The 14,878-nt window shown below is 40.8% G+C and overlaps 1 protein-coding gene across 1 annotated transcript; it reads right to left on the minus strand.

Moving 5' to 3' along the window:
* Positions 1–30: 30 nt before the first annotated feature.
* C16H3orf85 (chromosome 16 C3orf85 homolog) lies at positions 31–12,751 on the minus strand. The gene is made up of 4 exons (XM_029470306.1): positions 12,730–12,751; positions 12,572–12,624; positions 2,108–2,244; positions 31–436 (listed from the first exon to the last, which is right to left on the minus strand). Exons 2-4 carry the CDS (start codon positions 12,618–12,620, stop codon positions 347–349), a joined length of 276 nt encoding a protein of 91 aa, XP_029326166.1. The 5' UTR covers positions 12,621–12,624; positions 12,730–12,751; the 3' UTR covers positions 31–346.
* Positions 12,752–14,878: the final 2,127 nt, after the last annotated feature.

The following is a 14,878-nucleotide window of genomic DNA, read 5'->3' on the forward strand; positions in this document are numbered from 1 at the left end:
AAAAAAAAAAAAAAGAAAACCAAGAGCTGTGAGCAGAAGGTTTTAATGGCATTAAATGTTACGTTAGTTGAATTTTGCATCCTATTTATCAGAAATGCCACTCTTTGGATACTTTTACTTTAGTCTTTATTTTCATTTTCAAGAGTGGGCATTTACAGAGAATTTCCAGTTTCATTCAGGTGTCTGCAAGGGTTTTCACCATTGCTCCTTTCAACGTCTCCATGAACTGGGCATAATACACAATGTAGCAAAGGCCATATTTGATCTTCCTGTTTCTCCAAGCCTACCACACTACTGTGCTAACTTCTACCATATTTGTTCTTTCCTTTGTAACACTCAAGTCCATTTACTGGGCAGTAGATATATCAAAGGCCAATGTGTCCATGTCAAAATTGCGGCGTGCACTTGCTTTCAAAGAACTCCATGCTTCCCAAACCTGCAAAGGAAACACAAGTCAGGATGTCTGAACAGGTGGGACAAGACTGCACTGGTCATTCTCTTTACCTAACACTTGTACTAATCTGTTTATTCTAGTGCTCAGATGTGTTACAGACTTTCCAGGGGATACTGAATCAACATGGCTGCCTTGTGACATTACAGAACCCATCAGTTGATTACTGAATTGGTCTATGGTAACAAGCAGAAGCACACTTGAAAATTTTAACATCCCATAACGAAGGCACCGTGTATCAAGCCGATATACTTATTTCATTTGCCAAAACAAACAATGTTGCATAGTAGTAATTGTAAATGATGTCTGCTGGAGAAGAGGGAGCACCAAACTACGCATTATCCAGCTAGTGGTTTTCATCAGCAGCTGCTGAACAAAAGCAAAGTGGTCCTGGAGGACCAGTTCAGACCTAGCCATGCAGAGAAGGCTAGGATTGGGGCTATGCAAAAACAGGGACATTCCATCTTTTTTGTGTTTTTGTAATGCACTCATGCCTGATGATGATGATGACACCCTGAGACAGAAAGAAATAAAGAAATAGAGGGGAAGAAGGGAGGAAGGGAGGAGAGAAGGAAGGATGGGAAGAATGAAGGAAAATTTCATAGTTGGTCATAGACATATTTTCAAGTTGTTAAATTGTAAGAGGGCAATCATGTGTAACGGGCACCCTCAGGTAAGTTAGCAAGTTCACTGGGTTCAGACTTCCTTTGTTTTCTTCTATCAGAAAAGTAAACAGGAAAGACAACATGCATGCTGATTTTACTTCTCTTGGAGCTGGAACAAATGAATAGGAAAATGCACAAAAGGTAAGCACATGAAAGGGCTTCAAAGGCACAATGATGCTCACAGAGGAATAGCACTTACCACTTACCACTTATCCACTTTCCCAAGCATTCAATAACGTATTAAGCCAGGCTGGTGAGATGGCTCAGTGGGTAAGAGCACTGACTGCTCTTTCAAAGGTCTTGAGTTCAAATCCCAGCAACCACATGGTGGTTCACAACCACCCATAATGAGATCTGATGCCCTTTTCTGGTGCATCTGAAGACAACTACAGTGTACTTATGTATAATAATAAATAAATCTTTGGGTCAGAACGTGCGGGGTTGACCAGAGTGAGCAGAGGTCCTAAAATTCAATTCCCCACAACCACATGAAGGCTCACAACCATCTATGCAGCTACAGTGTGTTCATATACATAAAATAAATAAATAAATCTTTAAAAAATAACCTATTAAACCTTGATTGTGATGCAGTAATGGTGTATGTCCAAGGAATGCTTAAGATACCTTGATGCATAAGACACAGTCCTGGCCTTTGTAATTAGTGAGGTTGGGTATATGTAACTAATAAGCCCCATATGATGTTTTGAGAACTGCTCAAATATAAACAGCATGCAAAAGGAAGGGAGAAGAAAGTACACATGTCCCCTTGAAATGAAGAAGAGGATATCAAAAAGGAAAGGACGTTTGAGCTTAATATTTCAGCAAGATGTGGCATTTACTAGGTAAAAGTCACTTCATGGGAAGAGAGAAGTAACAGCTCAGAGAAGCTAAAAGGGGAACCACGAAGCAAGGCTGGTATCATCAGAATGCCGAGGGGACGCAAGCCCCACTTACAAGATTACAATAAGTGACTTGTATCAAATACCAGTACCTCGTCAGCCAGTGATGTTCCTGTCCCATCTGCATGGTGATCTGGGTCCCAGAAATCTGGCAAGTGTACCACGTGTCTTTTCAGGCGTAAAAACTGGTTTGCTGGGTCCTCCATCAAAAATGGTGCTCCCAATACTTCTGGAAGTAGACCAAGGGCACAGAAACTTAGGACATGCGTTATGTCTCTATGCTTCCTCTAAAACAGGCACAGCTCTGGTGTTTGGGCAACCAGGTTTCTATGGTGGGGCACTCCAGGAAAACTAAGTCCTGGGGGATATGACAAGCCCTTTGTAACCTGTGTAGCGTCACCACCAAGTATGGCAGACTTAGGGTACATGTATGGGAGCCTCACAGTCTGGATTAAAATACCAGCTATTCTGAAATTCTGCAGAAATTATTACTTAATTCTAAGCTGTAGTTTTCTCATAGGTAAAGGGCTCTAGTAACAACACATAATAAATTGCTATCAGTGCTGCATAAATGAATAGATACTGGCTTGGGACCTGATACCAGCCAGTCGATATTTGTATATCGACTGCTGCTCCATAGAGACTTTGAAGCCAATGAGGGTTACATGAGATCCTGTCTCAAAGACTAAATGACAAAGCACAGGCAAAAAAAAAAAAAAAAAAAAAAAAAAATCTCAAGGGACGAGAGAGTAGTTAGAAACACTGATTGTTCTTCCAAAGGACCTGGGTTGAATTCCCAGTACCCACAAAACCATCTGTAACTCCCATTCCAGGTGATCTTATACCCTCTTATGACTGCTTCTATCTTCGTGGGCATCAGACATGCACATGGTACACAGACACATTTGCCAACAAATTACCCATACATATTAACAACAACCACAAAACCAGACTTTGTTAAAATATACTTCACAGGAGGAAAAATGAATATACTCTAAACATCTCCACAGCCTGAATTAAGCTTAAGAATAATGTTCAAATGATATAAAACCAAACCAGATAAAAGTGGAAAATATTCAGAAAAAAATAGAATATATTTTTAAAATTACTGCTTACCTTGTTTTTTGAGAATTTTTTTCTGTGTAGTGTTCACATTATTTTTATTTTCACCTCTATTTCTCACCCTTCTAACTTCTCCTATGCCCCGACTTCCTCTCAAATTTATGACCTCTTCCTTTTAAATTATTATTGTTACGTATGTACATGTGCATGCATATTTAATATTCTCAGTCCACTTAGTGTTCCTTATAAGTGTGTGTGCTTAAAGCTGACAAGGGATGGCTTAAATATCTGGGGCTCCTCCCTGGGAAAGGCTGATTCTTCTCCCTTAGAAGTCATGATTTGCATGGAGTCCTTCATCTGAGAGTGGTGTCCTGTGAGATTCTCCTCATCTTGAAATCTGCATGTTGATAGTATTTTGTTTTGAGTATAACATCCCTGCTCAGAAATGCAACACAATGTAATGAATGGTGGGGGTGGGGGGGAGTGGAACTGTGCCCTGCCTTTGCAGTAACAATATAGTCTGTGCCTAATGTTTTATAGATATTTCCTACAAAATGCAACGCTAAGGAATGCTACATGAGTAGCTCTCCAGCCTCGAAATTAACAGGGCATATGACTAACACTTTGCATGGAGTTATGGTGAGATACAGCACTCTCCGGTAAGACTTGCTGGTTAGTTGGGGATCAAAGGTTAATGATATGCACCAGAATGAGACACCACGTGATCCACTTACATTGTTCTTGAGGATGGGGCATAGGGCACAAACAGTTGTTTCAATGGTTTATGAAGAAAAGACTAGATTAGAAGAGGCTGGGGTTTTCAGTTTAAATTAGAGGAGTGATGTTTGGAAATGAATGTTAATGGGAATCTACAAATCCTACATCTGAAAAAAGATGACTAGAAATAAGTAGAAGGAAGAGTCATAACTGTTAATATTTAATTTCCTGAATACTGTCATGACAGGTGCAAGGGTAGTACTGTCTTAATGTAGCTAATCCAGTTTCATGCAGTGGAGCTGGGATGTTTACAAAGTCTCTCTAACAGCTCCCAAAGCCCTCTGCTTCCTGATATTTGCCTCTTGGATATTTGCCTCTTTCAGTTCATAGGGCTGTACTGTGTCGCTTAGGGCACTGCAAAAAGTGATAGCAAGTTCCTCTTTTGTGGCTAGGGTAGAGTGTCTTCACTGAGTTCCTTGCTCTAAGAGAAGGTAGATGCTATGATCTGAAAACATAGGAGCATTTGTGCATACTACCACCTCAGAACCTGATGCCTTTGCTCCAGCCAGGCCTTAAGATGACTGTATGCCCACATAACTTTTTAATATATCATTGTTAAAACAACAACAACAACAACAACAAACTGAGCCAGAACCAAGGCCCGAAAACCACTCACAAACTCCTGACCCTGAAATGGGAATAATAAATAAATTGCTTTAAGGTGTTATGGTTTGAGGCAGTTAACTACATCATAGTAGATAAGTTCCAAAGTAGGCACTTGCAGTGGTAGGTCCAGGAGCAATGTTGCTCACAAGGGTTGATGTATAGTGAAGTAAGGAAGGGCCTTAAGAACATAACACCCCAAGAACACATTCTCACAGTTATGTAAATTTTGTACCCCAAGACCCTCATGTCCCCTTCTTTAGTCCCTGTTCTGATAATTGTCACTGCTTGGTAAGATATCTTCTGATAGCCCTGACCTATAACCTTAGTATGTATTCAGTGACAGGCAATAAGCCACCTGTGCCATGTGGGAATTCATGTCAGAGTTAATGGGTAACTTGAAGAGCACACATTGAGACCAGACCATCTATATTATATGTAACTACTTTTTTAGGGATACTTTGTTTTATTTTATTTCTTTTACTTCTTAGACAAGGTCTTATTGTGTAACCAGGGCTAACCTGGTACTGACTGTGGACACAGGTGGCCTCAAACTCTCATCAGTCCATCAGTCCTTCTATCTCACCCTCCTCTGTTTTGTAAATTGAAGCACTCCACAGGCTAAGCAGTTTTAAGATATAAATAATTTGCATACTGCTGTGGAGATCTTGCAGAAAATCTGGCTTCGTCAGTTGACACAGAGATCTCCATAGCTTGGATAAGAGTGCAAGACAAAACATGGACTTCAAGTTGCAAGGAGAAGAACAGGTTCAGAGACTCCTCCCTTTGCCAATGTGATAGAAAGGAATGGCTGAGCTGTAGACATGCTGAGACAGTGTTGAAGGTTGATTTGGACCTGGAGCCCAAGGTATGTTGAATGCAGGGCTAAGGGATTTGGATCTTAATTTGTAAATGCTTTATGATAATATCTGAACAAGAAAACAAAAGAAGAATTTACTTCCAGTTGTTTTTATTTTGATAAAAATGCTATGTATGAAGCATAGCAATGATCGTTATAATTTTTTTTTTCAGAGACATGCTCTTACTATGTATCCCTGGCTGGCCTGGAATTCAGTACCTAGACTAGGCTAGCCTTAAATGCATAGAGATCTGCCTGCCTCTGCTTCCTGTGCATTTGGGATCAAAGTCTGTGCTATTATCAACAAACATTTTAGTTATTTTTTGAGATTACGATTCAGTGGCATCAAATTCATTTGTATGTTTTGTAAACACCATCTCTGTCCATTTCCAGGACCATGTCTTCATCTCATACAGAACGCTGTAGCAATGACTCCTAACCCTCTCTAAGTTTCTGGTAACCACTGTTCTCCTTCCTATCTTGTTGCAGATGCATTCCAGGCACCTCGAGTAAGTGGACTCATCCTGTATACATGCTTTATGTCACTTAGCAAGCTGTATGCAGGGTCCACCATGCTGTGAAGGGTCTATTCTCTTGTAAGGCTGAACAGCGTTGAATAAACATGCCATGTTTATCTTCCCATTCACAGCTCTACTTTGTCAGTGGAAAGGCAGATGGAAAAAGGAGAAGGCAGATCGAAAAGCACAAGGTTAAGACTCTTCTAACTCTCAGATGTGTTACAATGACTGTGGAGATGGGAAGTCACCACTGACGTGAAGATGCTCAGAAGAGCCCTCACTCTTTCATAGTATGGACCAACCAGCACTGATTTCAGTTTCTCTAAGAGGTGCTCATGGGAACGCCTTTGATGTCTCATTTATCCTTCCTGAAGAAAAGGCAGTAAGTCACGATGTTCCATGCCCTGGGCCTGATAATCCTGTTTGAAAAGATATTTCCCGGGGCTGGTGAGACGGCTCAGTGGGTAAGAGCACCCGACTGCTCTTCCGAAGGTCCAGAGTTCAAATCCCAGCAACCACATGGTGGCTCACAACCATCTGTAACGAGATCTGGCGCCCTCTTCTGGAGTGTCTGAAGACAGCTACAGTGTACTTACATATAATAAATAAAAATCTTTAAAAAAAAAAAAAAAGAAAAGATATTTCCCAAACAAGGTGAATTGCTATGCAAAGTGGACCAAATATTACCAGGGAATAATAACATTGCTAGATATTGGTGCTTAGGTTATTCCAGGTAGAAAGAGAAAATGTAGCAGTTGCTTGACACAGTGTTCCTTAGGATCATCCAGAAGTAAAACTCATATTCTACAGCACAATTATCCTGGTGCGTTGTACAACCTCTGAGAACAAAGGAGCTATTACAGAAGCCCCACTAGGGAAGCGTGATTTAAAATATATGCCGTTGCTATTTTAAGCTTTAATAACTCTATCTTTGGAACTCTGCTCCCCTTTTCTTCATGGAAAATGTTTTACTGATACGACCCTCTCTTCCTTCCCAGGGCAAAGGACCCACCTCAGCAGAACAGGTCCAAGAGGCAGCCAATAAATATTAATTGGTGGTGATAATAGCATCACCCAGGAGACAGAGGCAGCAAGTGTTATTTATTATCTGGCATTACAAACGGGAAAATTGACCCTGGGGGATGAGATGACTCAAGGTCGCATCAGAAGCTGGTGGCCAGGCTGGAAATAAAGTCTAAGTAATGTAGTGGAGCACGCGATTACCCTCTCTGCTTCAGAGATTTCTCCTCCCTTTTTCGTTTCACTTGATCAACCTTGAAAGTTACTGAAAGCAAGAGCAGGGTTTTGAGTTTGTGGGTCTATTTAATGTGGCTAGGGTCTGGAAATTCAACCCTGAGTTTTATTGCTTTGTTGGCTTTCCAAAGGGTATTTTGTGATTTTGTTCTCTTAATGCAGTTAATATCAGCCAGGTTAATGCCTTCCTTATAATCTTTATAAGCCACAAAAACCATTTCTCTCTTTTTAACTCTTTATAGCTTATCCTTTCCTCATTCCCTATTTGTCAGACTTAATAAGTTCTGTTTATGTTCTAACAAATGTTCTCAAATACTCTCCAAAGAAATGCTAAAGGCAGAGATTTCAGGCTGGACAGCTCACCAGGCACAAAAGACCCATGCTTTTCTGTCCCTGCTGGTGACAGCCTATTTTACAGAGCCACTTCCTAAATGCCTCCCCTTTGTTGTCAAGGGAGGCAGAATTGCAGGCTCTCTAGGATGTACTGGAATAAAGGACAAAGAGTTCCTAAGAAGCAAGGATAAAAGAGGATGGTGTAAAAATGATATACAAACTTACCAATAATGCCAAAAAAATTAAATCCTATAGATGTAGGGGGAAAAGATAAGGTATTCTCTGTTAAGTTTCTATCCCCAGCACCCCTCTCTCCTCCCACTTGCGAGACAATTTAGCTTTATATCCCAAGATGATCTCTAATTCACTGCTGTGTTCCCAACTCAGCTCCCTAGTGTTGGTATCCCAATCATAAGCAACGTGCTACCTTTAAGTTCTTTTATTGTTTTTCTTTTTTCTATTTTTTAAAAGATTTAATTATTTTATTTATAGGAGTACACTGTAGCTGTCTTCAGACACACCAGAAGAGGGTATCAGATCCCATTATATGGTTGTTGTGAGCCACCATGTGGTTGCTGGGAATTGAACTCAGGACCTCTGGAAGAGTAGTCAGTGCTCTTAACAGCTAAGCCATCTCTCCAGTCCTTTAAGTCCTTTTCTTAAAGAATAAGTAAACCACTTATGTTATTTTCTTTTTACACTTGACTTTGGTCATTGATTCAAGGATTTGTGATGAAGGGATGGACAATTTGGTATTTAGTACAAGAAATAAGTCAGGTGAAAATGGAGCAGGAGGCTGGGGAGGGGGAAGAGGGAGGATAGAGAAAAGAGGAAGGAGGCAGGGGGAGAGAGAGTAGATGAATGAATATGAGAGAAGAGAGGTGATTTGTGTTATGAGTGAAAAAGTGAAGAGAAAGAAAATTAGAAAGAAAAAAGGTAAGACACTATCTTGATATAGTCACATGTGCCTATCTATAGTCCTGGACCTGGGGAGACTAAAAATTGGAGGCCAGCCTGGGTTAAGTAGTGAAAGTTTGTCTCTAAAAAGAACTAAGAGGAGAGTCTTGCTGTGTGTCTGTAATCCCAGAACTTGGAAAATGAATGGAGATAGAGCCAACTTGAGCAACGCAAGATCTTAATCTCAAAGGGAAGAAAGAATTAAAAAACAGAAAGAAAGAAAGAAAGAAAGAAAGAAAGAAAGAAAGAAAGAAAGAAAGAAAGAAAGAAAGAGACAGACAGGAAGGAAGGAAGAAAGAAAGAAAGAAAGAAAGAAAGAAAGAAAGAAAGAAAGAAAGAAAGAAAGAAAGAAAGAGTAAAAAGAATCAAAGGGAAGAGAGGAAACTGAAGAAAACATTAGGGGGAGAACAAAGGGCAATCACAGAAGGTGAGAGGCCATTGGGGCAAAGGAACGGTGTTGGAGGATAAAGAAAGGATAACAAGGGAGGAAGAGAGCTGGAAAACAGAAAGGTTGGCTAAATTCTTTAATTTCGCCTGGCTTTTCAATCCCATGTACTGAAATATTTAACAAGATTCTTCACGTCTGAACCTTTTTAGCTGCGAAACCAGCTTTATTGGCCTGAGAACTGCTGATGGCTTCAAATTCACAGCTGAGCCCCTGTCTCCGTTTAGAGAGCGGCGATATTATAGCATCTGTGGAAAATCTCGCAAAGTCACATCTTATGAGTTTAAATGAAGTCTGCTGCAGCTTTCAGCACATACATAGTGACACACAGATGCAGGCGGACATACTGCGCAGGTCTTTGGCTATGTCTTGGGAGCAGCAGAGACTTCAGTACTTTTCAATCGCATGGACAGGAAAGTTGAGACCCCATGAAAGGCAGCATTTCAAATGATATGACAGTGACCAGACAATGCCACTTCCTGGCTGTGTTTATGATATGCATATCCCCAGGGCCACAACACATAGTGCCACAGGGACAGTTAAACAGTTTTGCTAGCCCATCCACTACTCAGTGAATCTGATCTTTAGCAATACCACCTTTTTCTCCAATCAGATTCTTTCCTGTCAGTATCAGCCAACCCTATTCCAGAACAGGCCCACACCTGTAACTCTCAGCATTTGGGAGGCTGAGGCAGGCAGATCTCCTGAGCTTCCTAGACAATTCCAGGTCACCTTAAGCTACATAAGACACCACCATCTCACTCATTCTTAAGTATGGGTGAAACTATAATAACAAAATCTCATAAAATAAAAGTTGTATCATGAAACACCAAGTCTCCAAAGGATTAGAGCCTTTCAAGGGGTGGCTGCAAAGAGTCACTCCTACGGCTGAGAAGAAGGCTGGCAGAAGGGGCACTGAAGGCACAGACAAGCTTCTGAAGAACGAAGCATGAGCATAAAAGTCCTTGTGAAAAAAAAATTCAAACTGAAAGTGAAAAGTCCTTCAAGAATCACGGCTTACTAACTGGGGAGTGGGAACTAAAGGTTGGAATGAGCAGAGACAAACAGGCCAAAGGTGGTCGATTTTTCTTCCTGTCTCCAGCTAGCAGAGACCTTGTACTTTATGGATAGCCATGATCACAGGTCAACAGCACGGTCATGGGCCTCCAACGTTGTTTTATACACGTGGCTCATCTCCAGCTGCTAAATCTAAACTGAAACGAGTAAGTGCCGAGGGAAAGAAAGCAATCTGGTTTGTATGTTAGCAGGCTAGCCCTGAAAGCCACCCTTTACAAAGCAAATGAGAAACAACCCAAATTCTGTTGTAGTCTTTCTGTTTCAGACAGGGGCTCACCATGTAGCCCAGGTTAGCCCCCCCGCCCCCCTTACGATCCTCCTCCTTCCCCAGCCTCGTCAGTGCTGGGATGGCAGATATACACTATCACTCCTTACTCCACTTGGTCCTCAATAATGTTCCTTGCAGCCTGGGCTGGCAACCAGCTCACTCTGTAACCAGTGAAGACCTTGAGCTGCCTCTGGTCCTCCTACCTCTCTATCTCTTAAGTGCTGGGATTACAGGTGTGCACTACAATATCAGGTTGACGTTGTTGCATACTCAGCAAACACTGCACCACCTGAGCCTGAGCTACAGCCCCAGTCTCCGTATTCACTCTCCCCCACTCCAACCCCCGGCCTACAGTACCTACACTATTCCCAGAAGGTTTCCCATTCAAGCACTAACCAGGCCTGACACTGCATGGCTTCGCAGATCAGATAAGACCCAGTGTGTTCAAGGTGTCTTGGCTGTAGATCCAATATTTACTCTGTAGGTTTGGTTTTTTTTAATGCCCTCTTGAGATAGACACTGTTGAATTTAGCACTACTCAGAGCAGCGATAGAACGAGGAACTGCCTGGAAAAGCTGCTGACTGGGCCCTGTTACCTTGTCAAATATGGGTAACCAGCTTGCTGGCTTCTATTCTTTTGGTGAGGAACCAATGGCCACCTTAGTGGATCTAGTTCTCTAGGACAAGGTTTTGTCTGTGTTCCAATGCCCATGTCAACTGACTGCAGTGCAGCAATATACAGATTATGCAGCAGGAAGAAGGGGCTGCTTTCAGCTGTACTCCACATACAATGTGAACCGCATCAACCTCCACCAGCTCACGTCACTTCTCAAAGCTCCCAGTTTTCTTTTGCTAAAACGGGGCATGGAACTGATTTTCAGATTGGTCAGGAGACTTGAATTGCAAGAATACGGAATGTCCCTGACACATAAAAGGAACTTAGCAGGCAAAATTAATATTTGCCGACTTTAATTTAGGGAACGGCAGTTCTTGACCTAAATGTTCAAAGGAGGTATAATTATTTTTTGAAATCAAACTGTGGCACTCACACTTCTAATTCCCTATCCAGGGAGTGTCTATTTTGAAAACAGAATCAGTGAGATGCTTTGGGATCTCTGCTCTCAAGTTTAATGACTCAAGTGAAGCCAGCAATCATTTTTTGAAAATGGGTAATGAGGATCTTTCCCTATCCACCAAAGTCAAGTTGCAGGGGAGAGTCGCATGTTGCACACAGAGAGATCTGTTGTGGAGAAAACTTCGTAAATAATATAAATAAACCTTTAAATTGTTTATTTTATGATAAGAAGGGCCCTGGGGTTGTACAGGTGAGAAAATTCTGTTCTTACAGGAAAAAGGAAGCGAGGGGGAAGCAAAGTTGATTCCTGCTCTAGAGCTGTCTAATTTAGATGACATGGTTAAACTTATCATTAGCGCAAAGAATGAGCCTGATTCTATAGACGTCTGCTTCTACAACTTGCAAATAGAACAGGCTCCTTCCCTGAGGTCTGAAGGGCCAACCCAGGACAGCAAATGATTCTCTTGTCTTTCTTTCCAGTTCTCAAATTGTTTTTTTTTTTTTCTTGAGCTTTAGCTACACAGCTTCATTTTCTTTTTATTAAAGCAAGGTCAGCCAAACCAATTGTCCTGTGGTTAGGCATATTTGTGTCTCAGAGCTTCCGAATTAATGGCTAAATATACACAAAGGCACACACAAATTAATGGCTAAATATACACAAAGGCACACATAAAGAGTTGCTCCTATCAATGGGAAGAGCTTCATGCAAGAATAATTTTCTGCATACGTCTAGACCTTATGAAAGCAACAAATTTATTCTAGATTATGGATCTTTATCAGAAATATTTATAACTCATATAAGCTTAACTAATAAGTTAACTTAAGTATTTTAGGTTTGGTTACAAGGAAAACAAATGATTGTTCAGTTCAGTTCTGGAATATTACAAGTTTCCTGAGTTAGTTTGGCAGTAAATTGCCTGGATTCTGGTGTCTTCCTTGATCTGTCTTTAAAACATAGAGCTCAGGGAAGGTTAATGAATTCATGCTTCCAAAGTACTCTGAGGTCTCCTCATACCACTCTGTGAGCGTTACAATTCTGAAAAGATATTTTAATCTTTCTTTTGTTCAAGGACACCAGAATTCTCCTTTGGAAGAAACAATTAAACCGGAATGCTAATATGTTACTGTATAATTAGGAATAAAACAACCACACACCCACTACAGTACCGGCTTCAAAAACATATCGTGGCAAGTTTCCTTGGCTCCCTCAAGGATTTTGAGATCTACAGATGACACATATTTATTCATATCCTTCAGAAGTCAAAAGGAGTTACCACCCTGATAGTTGTAAAAGATATGACAAAACACGAAACAAACCAGTCTCTTACCTATTAGCAAGGTGGAGCACACAGCTGCTTGAAGCAATTTATAGGCCATGATCCTGTTTTAGAAAAAAAAAAAGATGTATTTACTTTAATTTATCCCAGACAAAGCTTTAGGGTACATTAGATATTTTCCCCAGGCATATAAAGTATTTGCTGTGTACCTGAATGCCTGAAAGGAGTCAGGGAGAGGCACTTGCTTGACGTCATGGTTTTATATACCTCCTGCCCCCTTACCCTTTGGACTTTTTGAACTGATTTTACAGGCTGTACTTACATGAACCATTTATTTACTTACTGATTTAACTATCCACAAACTTACATAATATGTCAAAAAGAAGGAGGAGAAGGAGGACGAGGAGGAGGAGAACTACCACCATCACTCCCTCTACCACCCCTCATCCCCAAGGACACATCCACTCTAAGTGGAAACATTTTTAAAATGTACAATTGGGTCTGAAAATAGTTTGACAGTTTCTTATAAAAAGTCACAGCACACAATTAGCATTCAACACACAATTCCAGTACTGGACATATATCTAAGAGGTTCAACACTCATGTCTAATAAATAGCTTTATTTATGCTATTCAATACCAAATGTTAAGTTGTAGGACACATGAATTATGGAGTTCTGGTATCAATAGATATAGCAGTTTGGATGAATATCTGGGTGAATATCAGTGAAATGGTTACATTCTTTATGGTTCATTTGTTTAATCTTTTTGAAAACAACAAAATCGTGGCTATTCAGAACAGATTAGTTGTTGCCAGAGATTAGCAATGAGGAGGGAAAAGAAGGTCAACGTGAATTACAGATGGGAAATGTGTGGGTAGATCTCCTCTGTGTCTGAACAGTGATGAGGCTATAACATAAAACAGTGTGTTCAAATTAAATTGAACTTGTTGTGGATTGACCTGGCAACTGTTTGCATTTTGATGTTAATTCTGTTTCCTCAAGAGAGGTTGCCCTGATGATAAGTGGATCACTGCACTCAGATGATTTCATGTGAATCTTTTCCCCATTTTATCTGACCAAATAAAGGCTAGAGCCTGTGATTGGGCAGTGGAATGGAAATGGGGGGCTGAAAGTTTTTGAGAGGGGGGAAAAGAGGAAGGAGGGGAGGAGATGAGGAGAAGGAGGAGACAGAGGAAAACAGAGGAAGAGGAGGTGGAAGGAAGATAGAGCAGAACCATGTGGCCCAGAGAAAATGGTTACATTCTTTATGGTTGATTTGTTTAATCTTTTTGAAAACAACAAAATCGTGGCTATAAGTAACAAGGGGTCTCATATCTGGAAATGGAGTATTTTGGTGGTTTATCTGCTCGATCTAGGCCTGCAGTTGAGTTGTGTGATCTTTGCACAGGCTTATTGGGGTTGAAGATTTACTACAACAGGAACTTACTACACACCACATACAATGAGCCCATGCAGAACCAGGGAGATCTGCGACATGCAGTTATATCCCTGTTAACATCCCCCTCTCTGTGTTAGAAGGCTTTACTCTACTTTCAAAAGATTCTCCTATTGGGAAAAGCTTAATAAAGGGCACATGGGACCTCTCTAGGTTAGTTCTTACAAGTATGTACAAATCCTCGAATCTCAAAATAAAGTTTAATTAAGAGCAAAGTGTTTAGCTACACTGTAATGTTTCCAACCACAGAATGCAAAGCAAACCAACACCCCCTTCTCATTTCTCCAACAATTGTTTATTCCTGGGTGTGATGAGCAGTTAGCTAAGTGAATTCATCATCTGATACAATTTGTTGTAATTGGCAAATTGTACATCTGTTGCCCAGTCTCACCAAGACTTCCAATCTGGAATATGTATAAAGATATAAAAGTGGTGAAAACATATTTCTATTGACCATCTGAACTGTGTAGGGTGTTGGAATATCTGGACTGTGTCTCTACAAACTTGTAGATGAAAGGCTTGGAAGAATCTGAAAAGAAATATGGTAACCATGGGAACCCATCACAGGTGCCATTTACACCATATCTCCTAGGTGTCCACCCACACCACACCTCCCACATGTCACCCACACCACACTTCCCAGGTGTCCATCCCTACCAGCTGTTCTCAACCTTCCTAAACCTGCCACCTTTAAATACCTTTCCTCTTGTAGTGATCCCCAACCACAAAATTAATTTTGTTTCCACTTCATAACTGTAATTTTGCTACAGTTATGAATTGTAATGTAAATATCTGTTTTCTCATGGTCTTTGAGAATCCCAGCCCTCAGGCTGAGAACCACCCTGATCTACACAACACCTTTCAGGTGTCCATTCATCCCACACCTTCCAGGTGTCCATCC

This window comes from Mus caroli, chromosome 16 (assembly GCF_900094665.2).
Source record: "Mus caroli chromosome 16, CAROLI_EIJ_v1.1, whole genome shotgun sequence".
Taxonomy (NCBI): Eukaryota; Metazoa; Chordata; class Mammalia; order Rodentia; family Muridae; genus Mus; species Mus caroli.

Excerpts from the sequence above, each read along its gene's own strand:
- C16H3orf85 (XM_029470306.1), bottom strand. The coding sequence starts at position 12,620 with ATGGCCTATAAATTGCTTCAAGCAGCTGTGTGCTCCACCTTGCTAATA. Across the intron at positions 2,245-12,571 it reads GTGCTCCACCTTGCTAATAG|AAGTATTGGGAGCACCATTT; the intron begins GTAAGAGACTGG and ends GTCTACTTCCAG. Across the intron at positions 437-2,107 it reads GAACATCACTGGCTGACGAG|GTTTGGGAAGCATGGAGTTC; the intron begins GTACTGGTATTT and ends TTTCCTTTGCAG.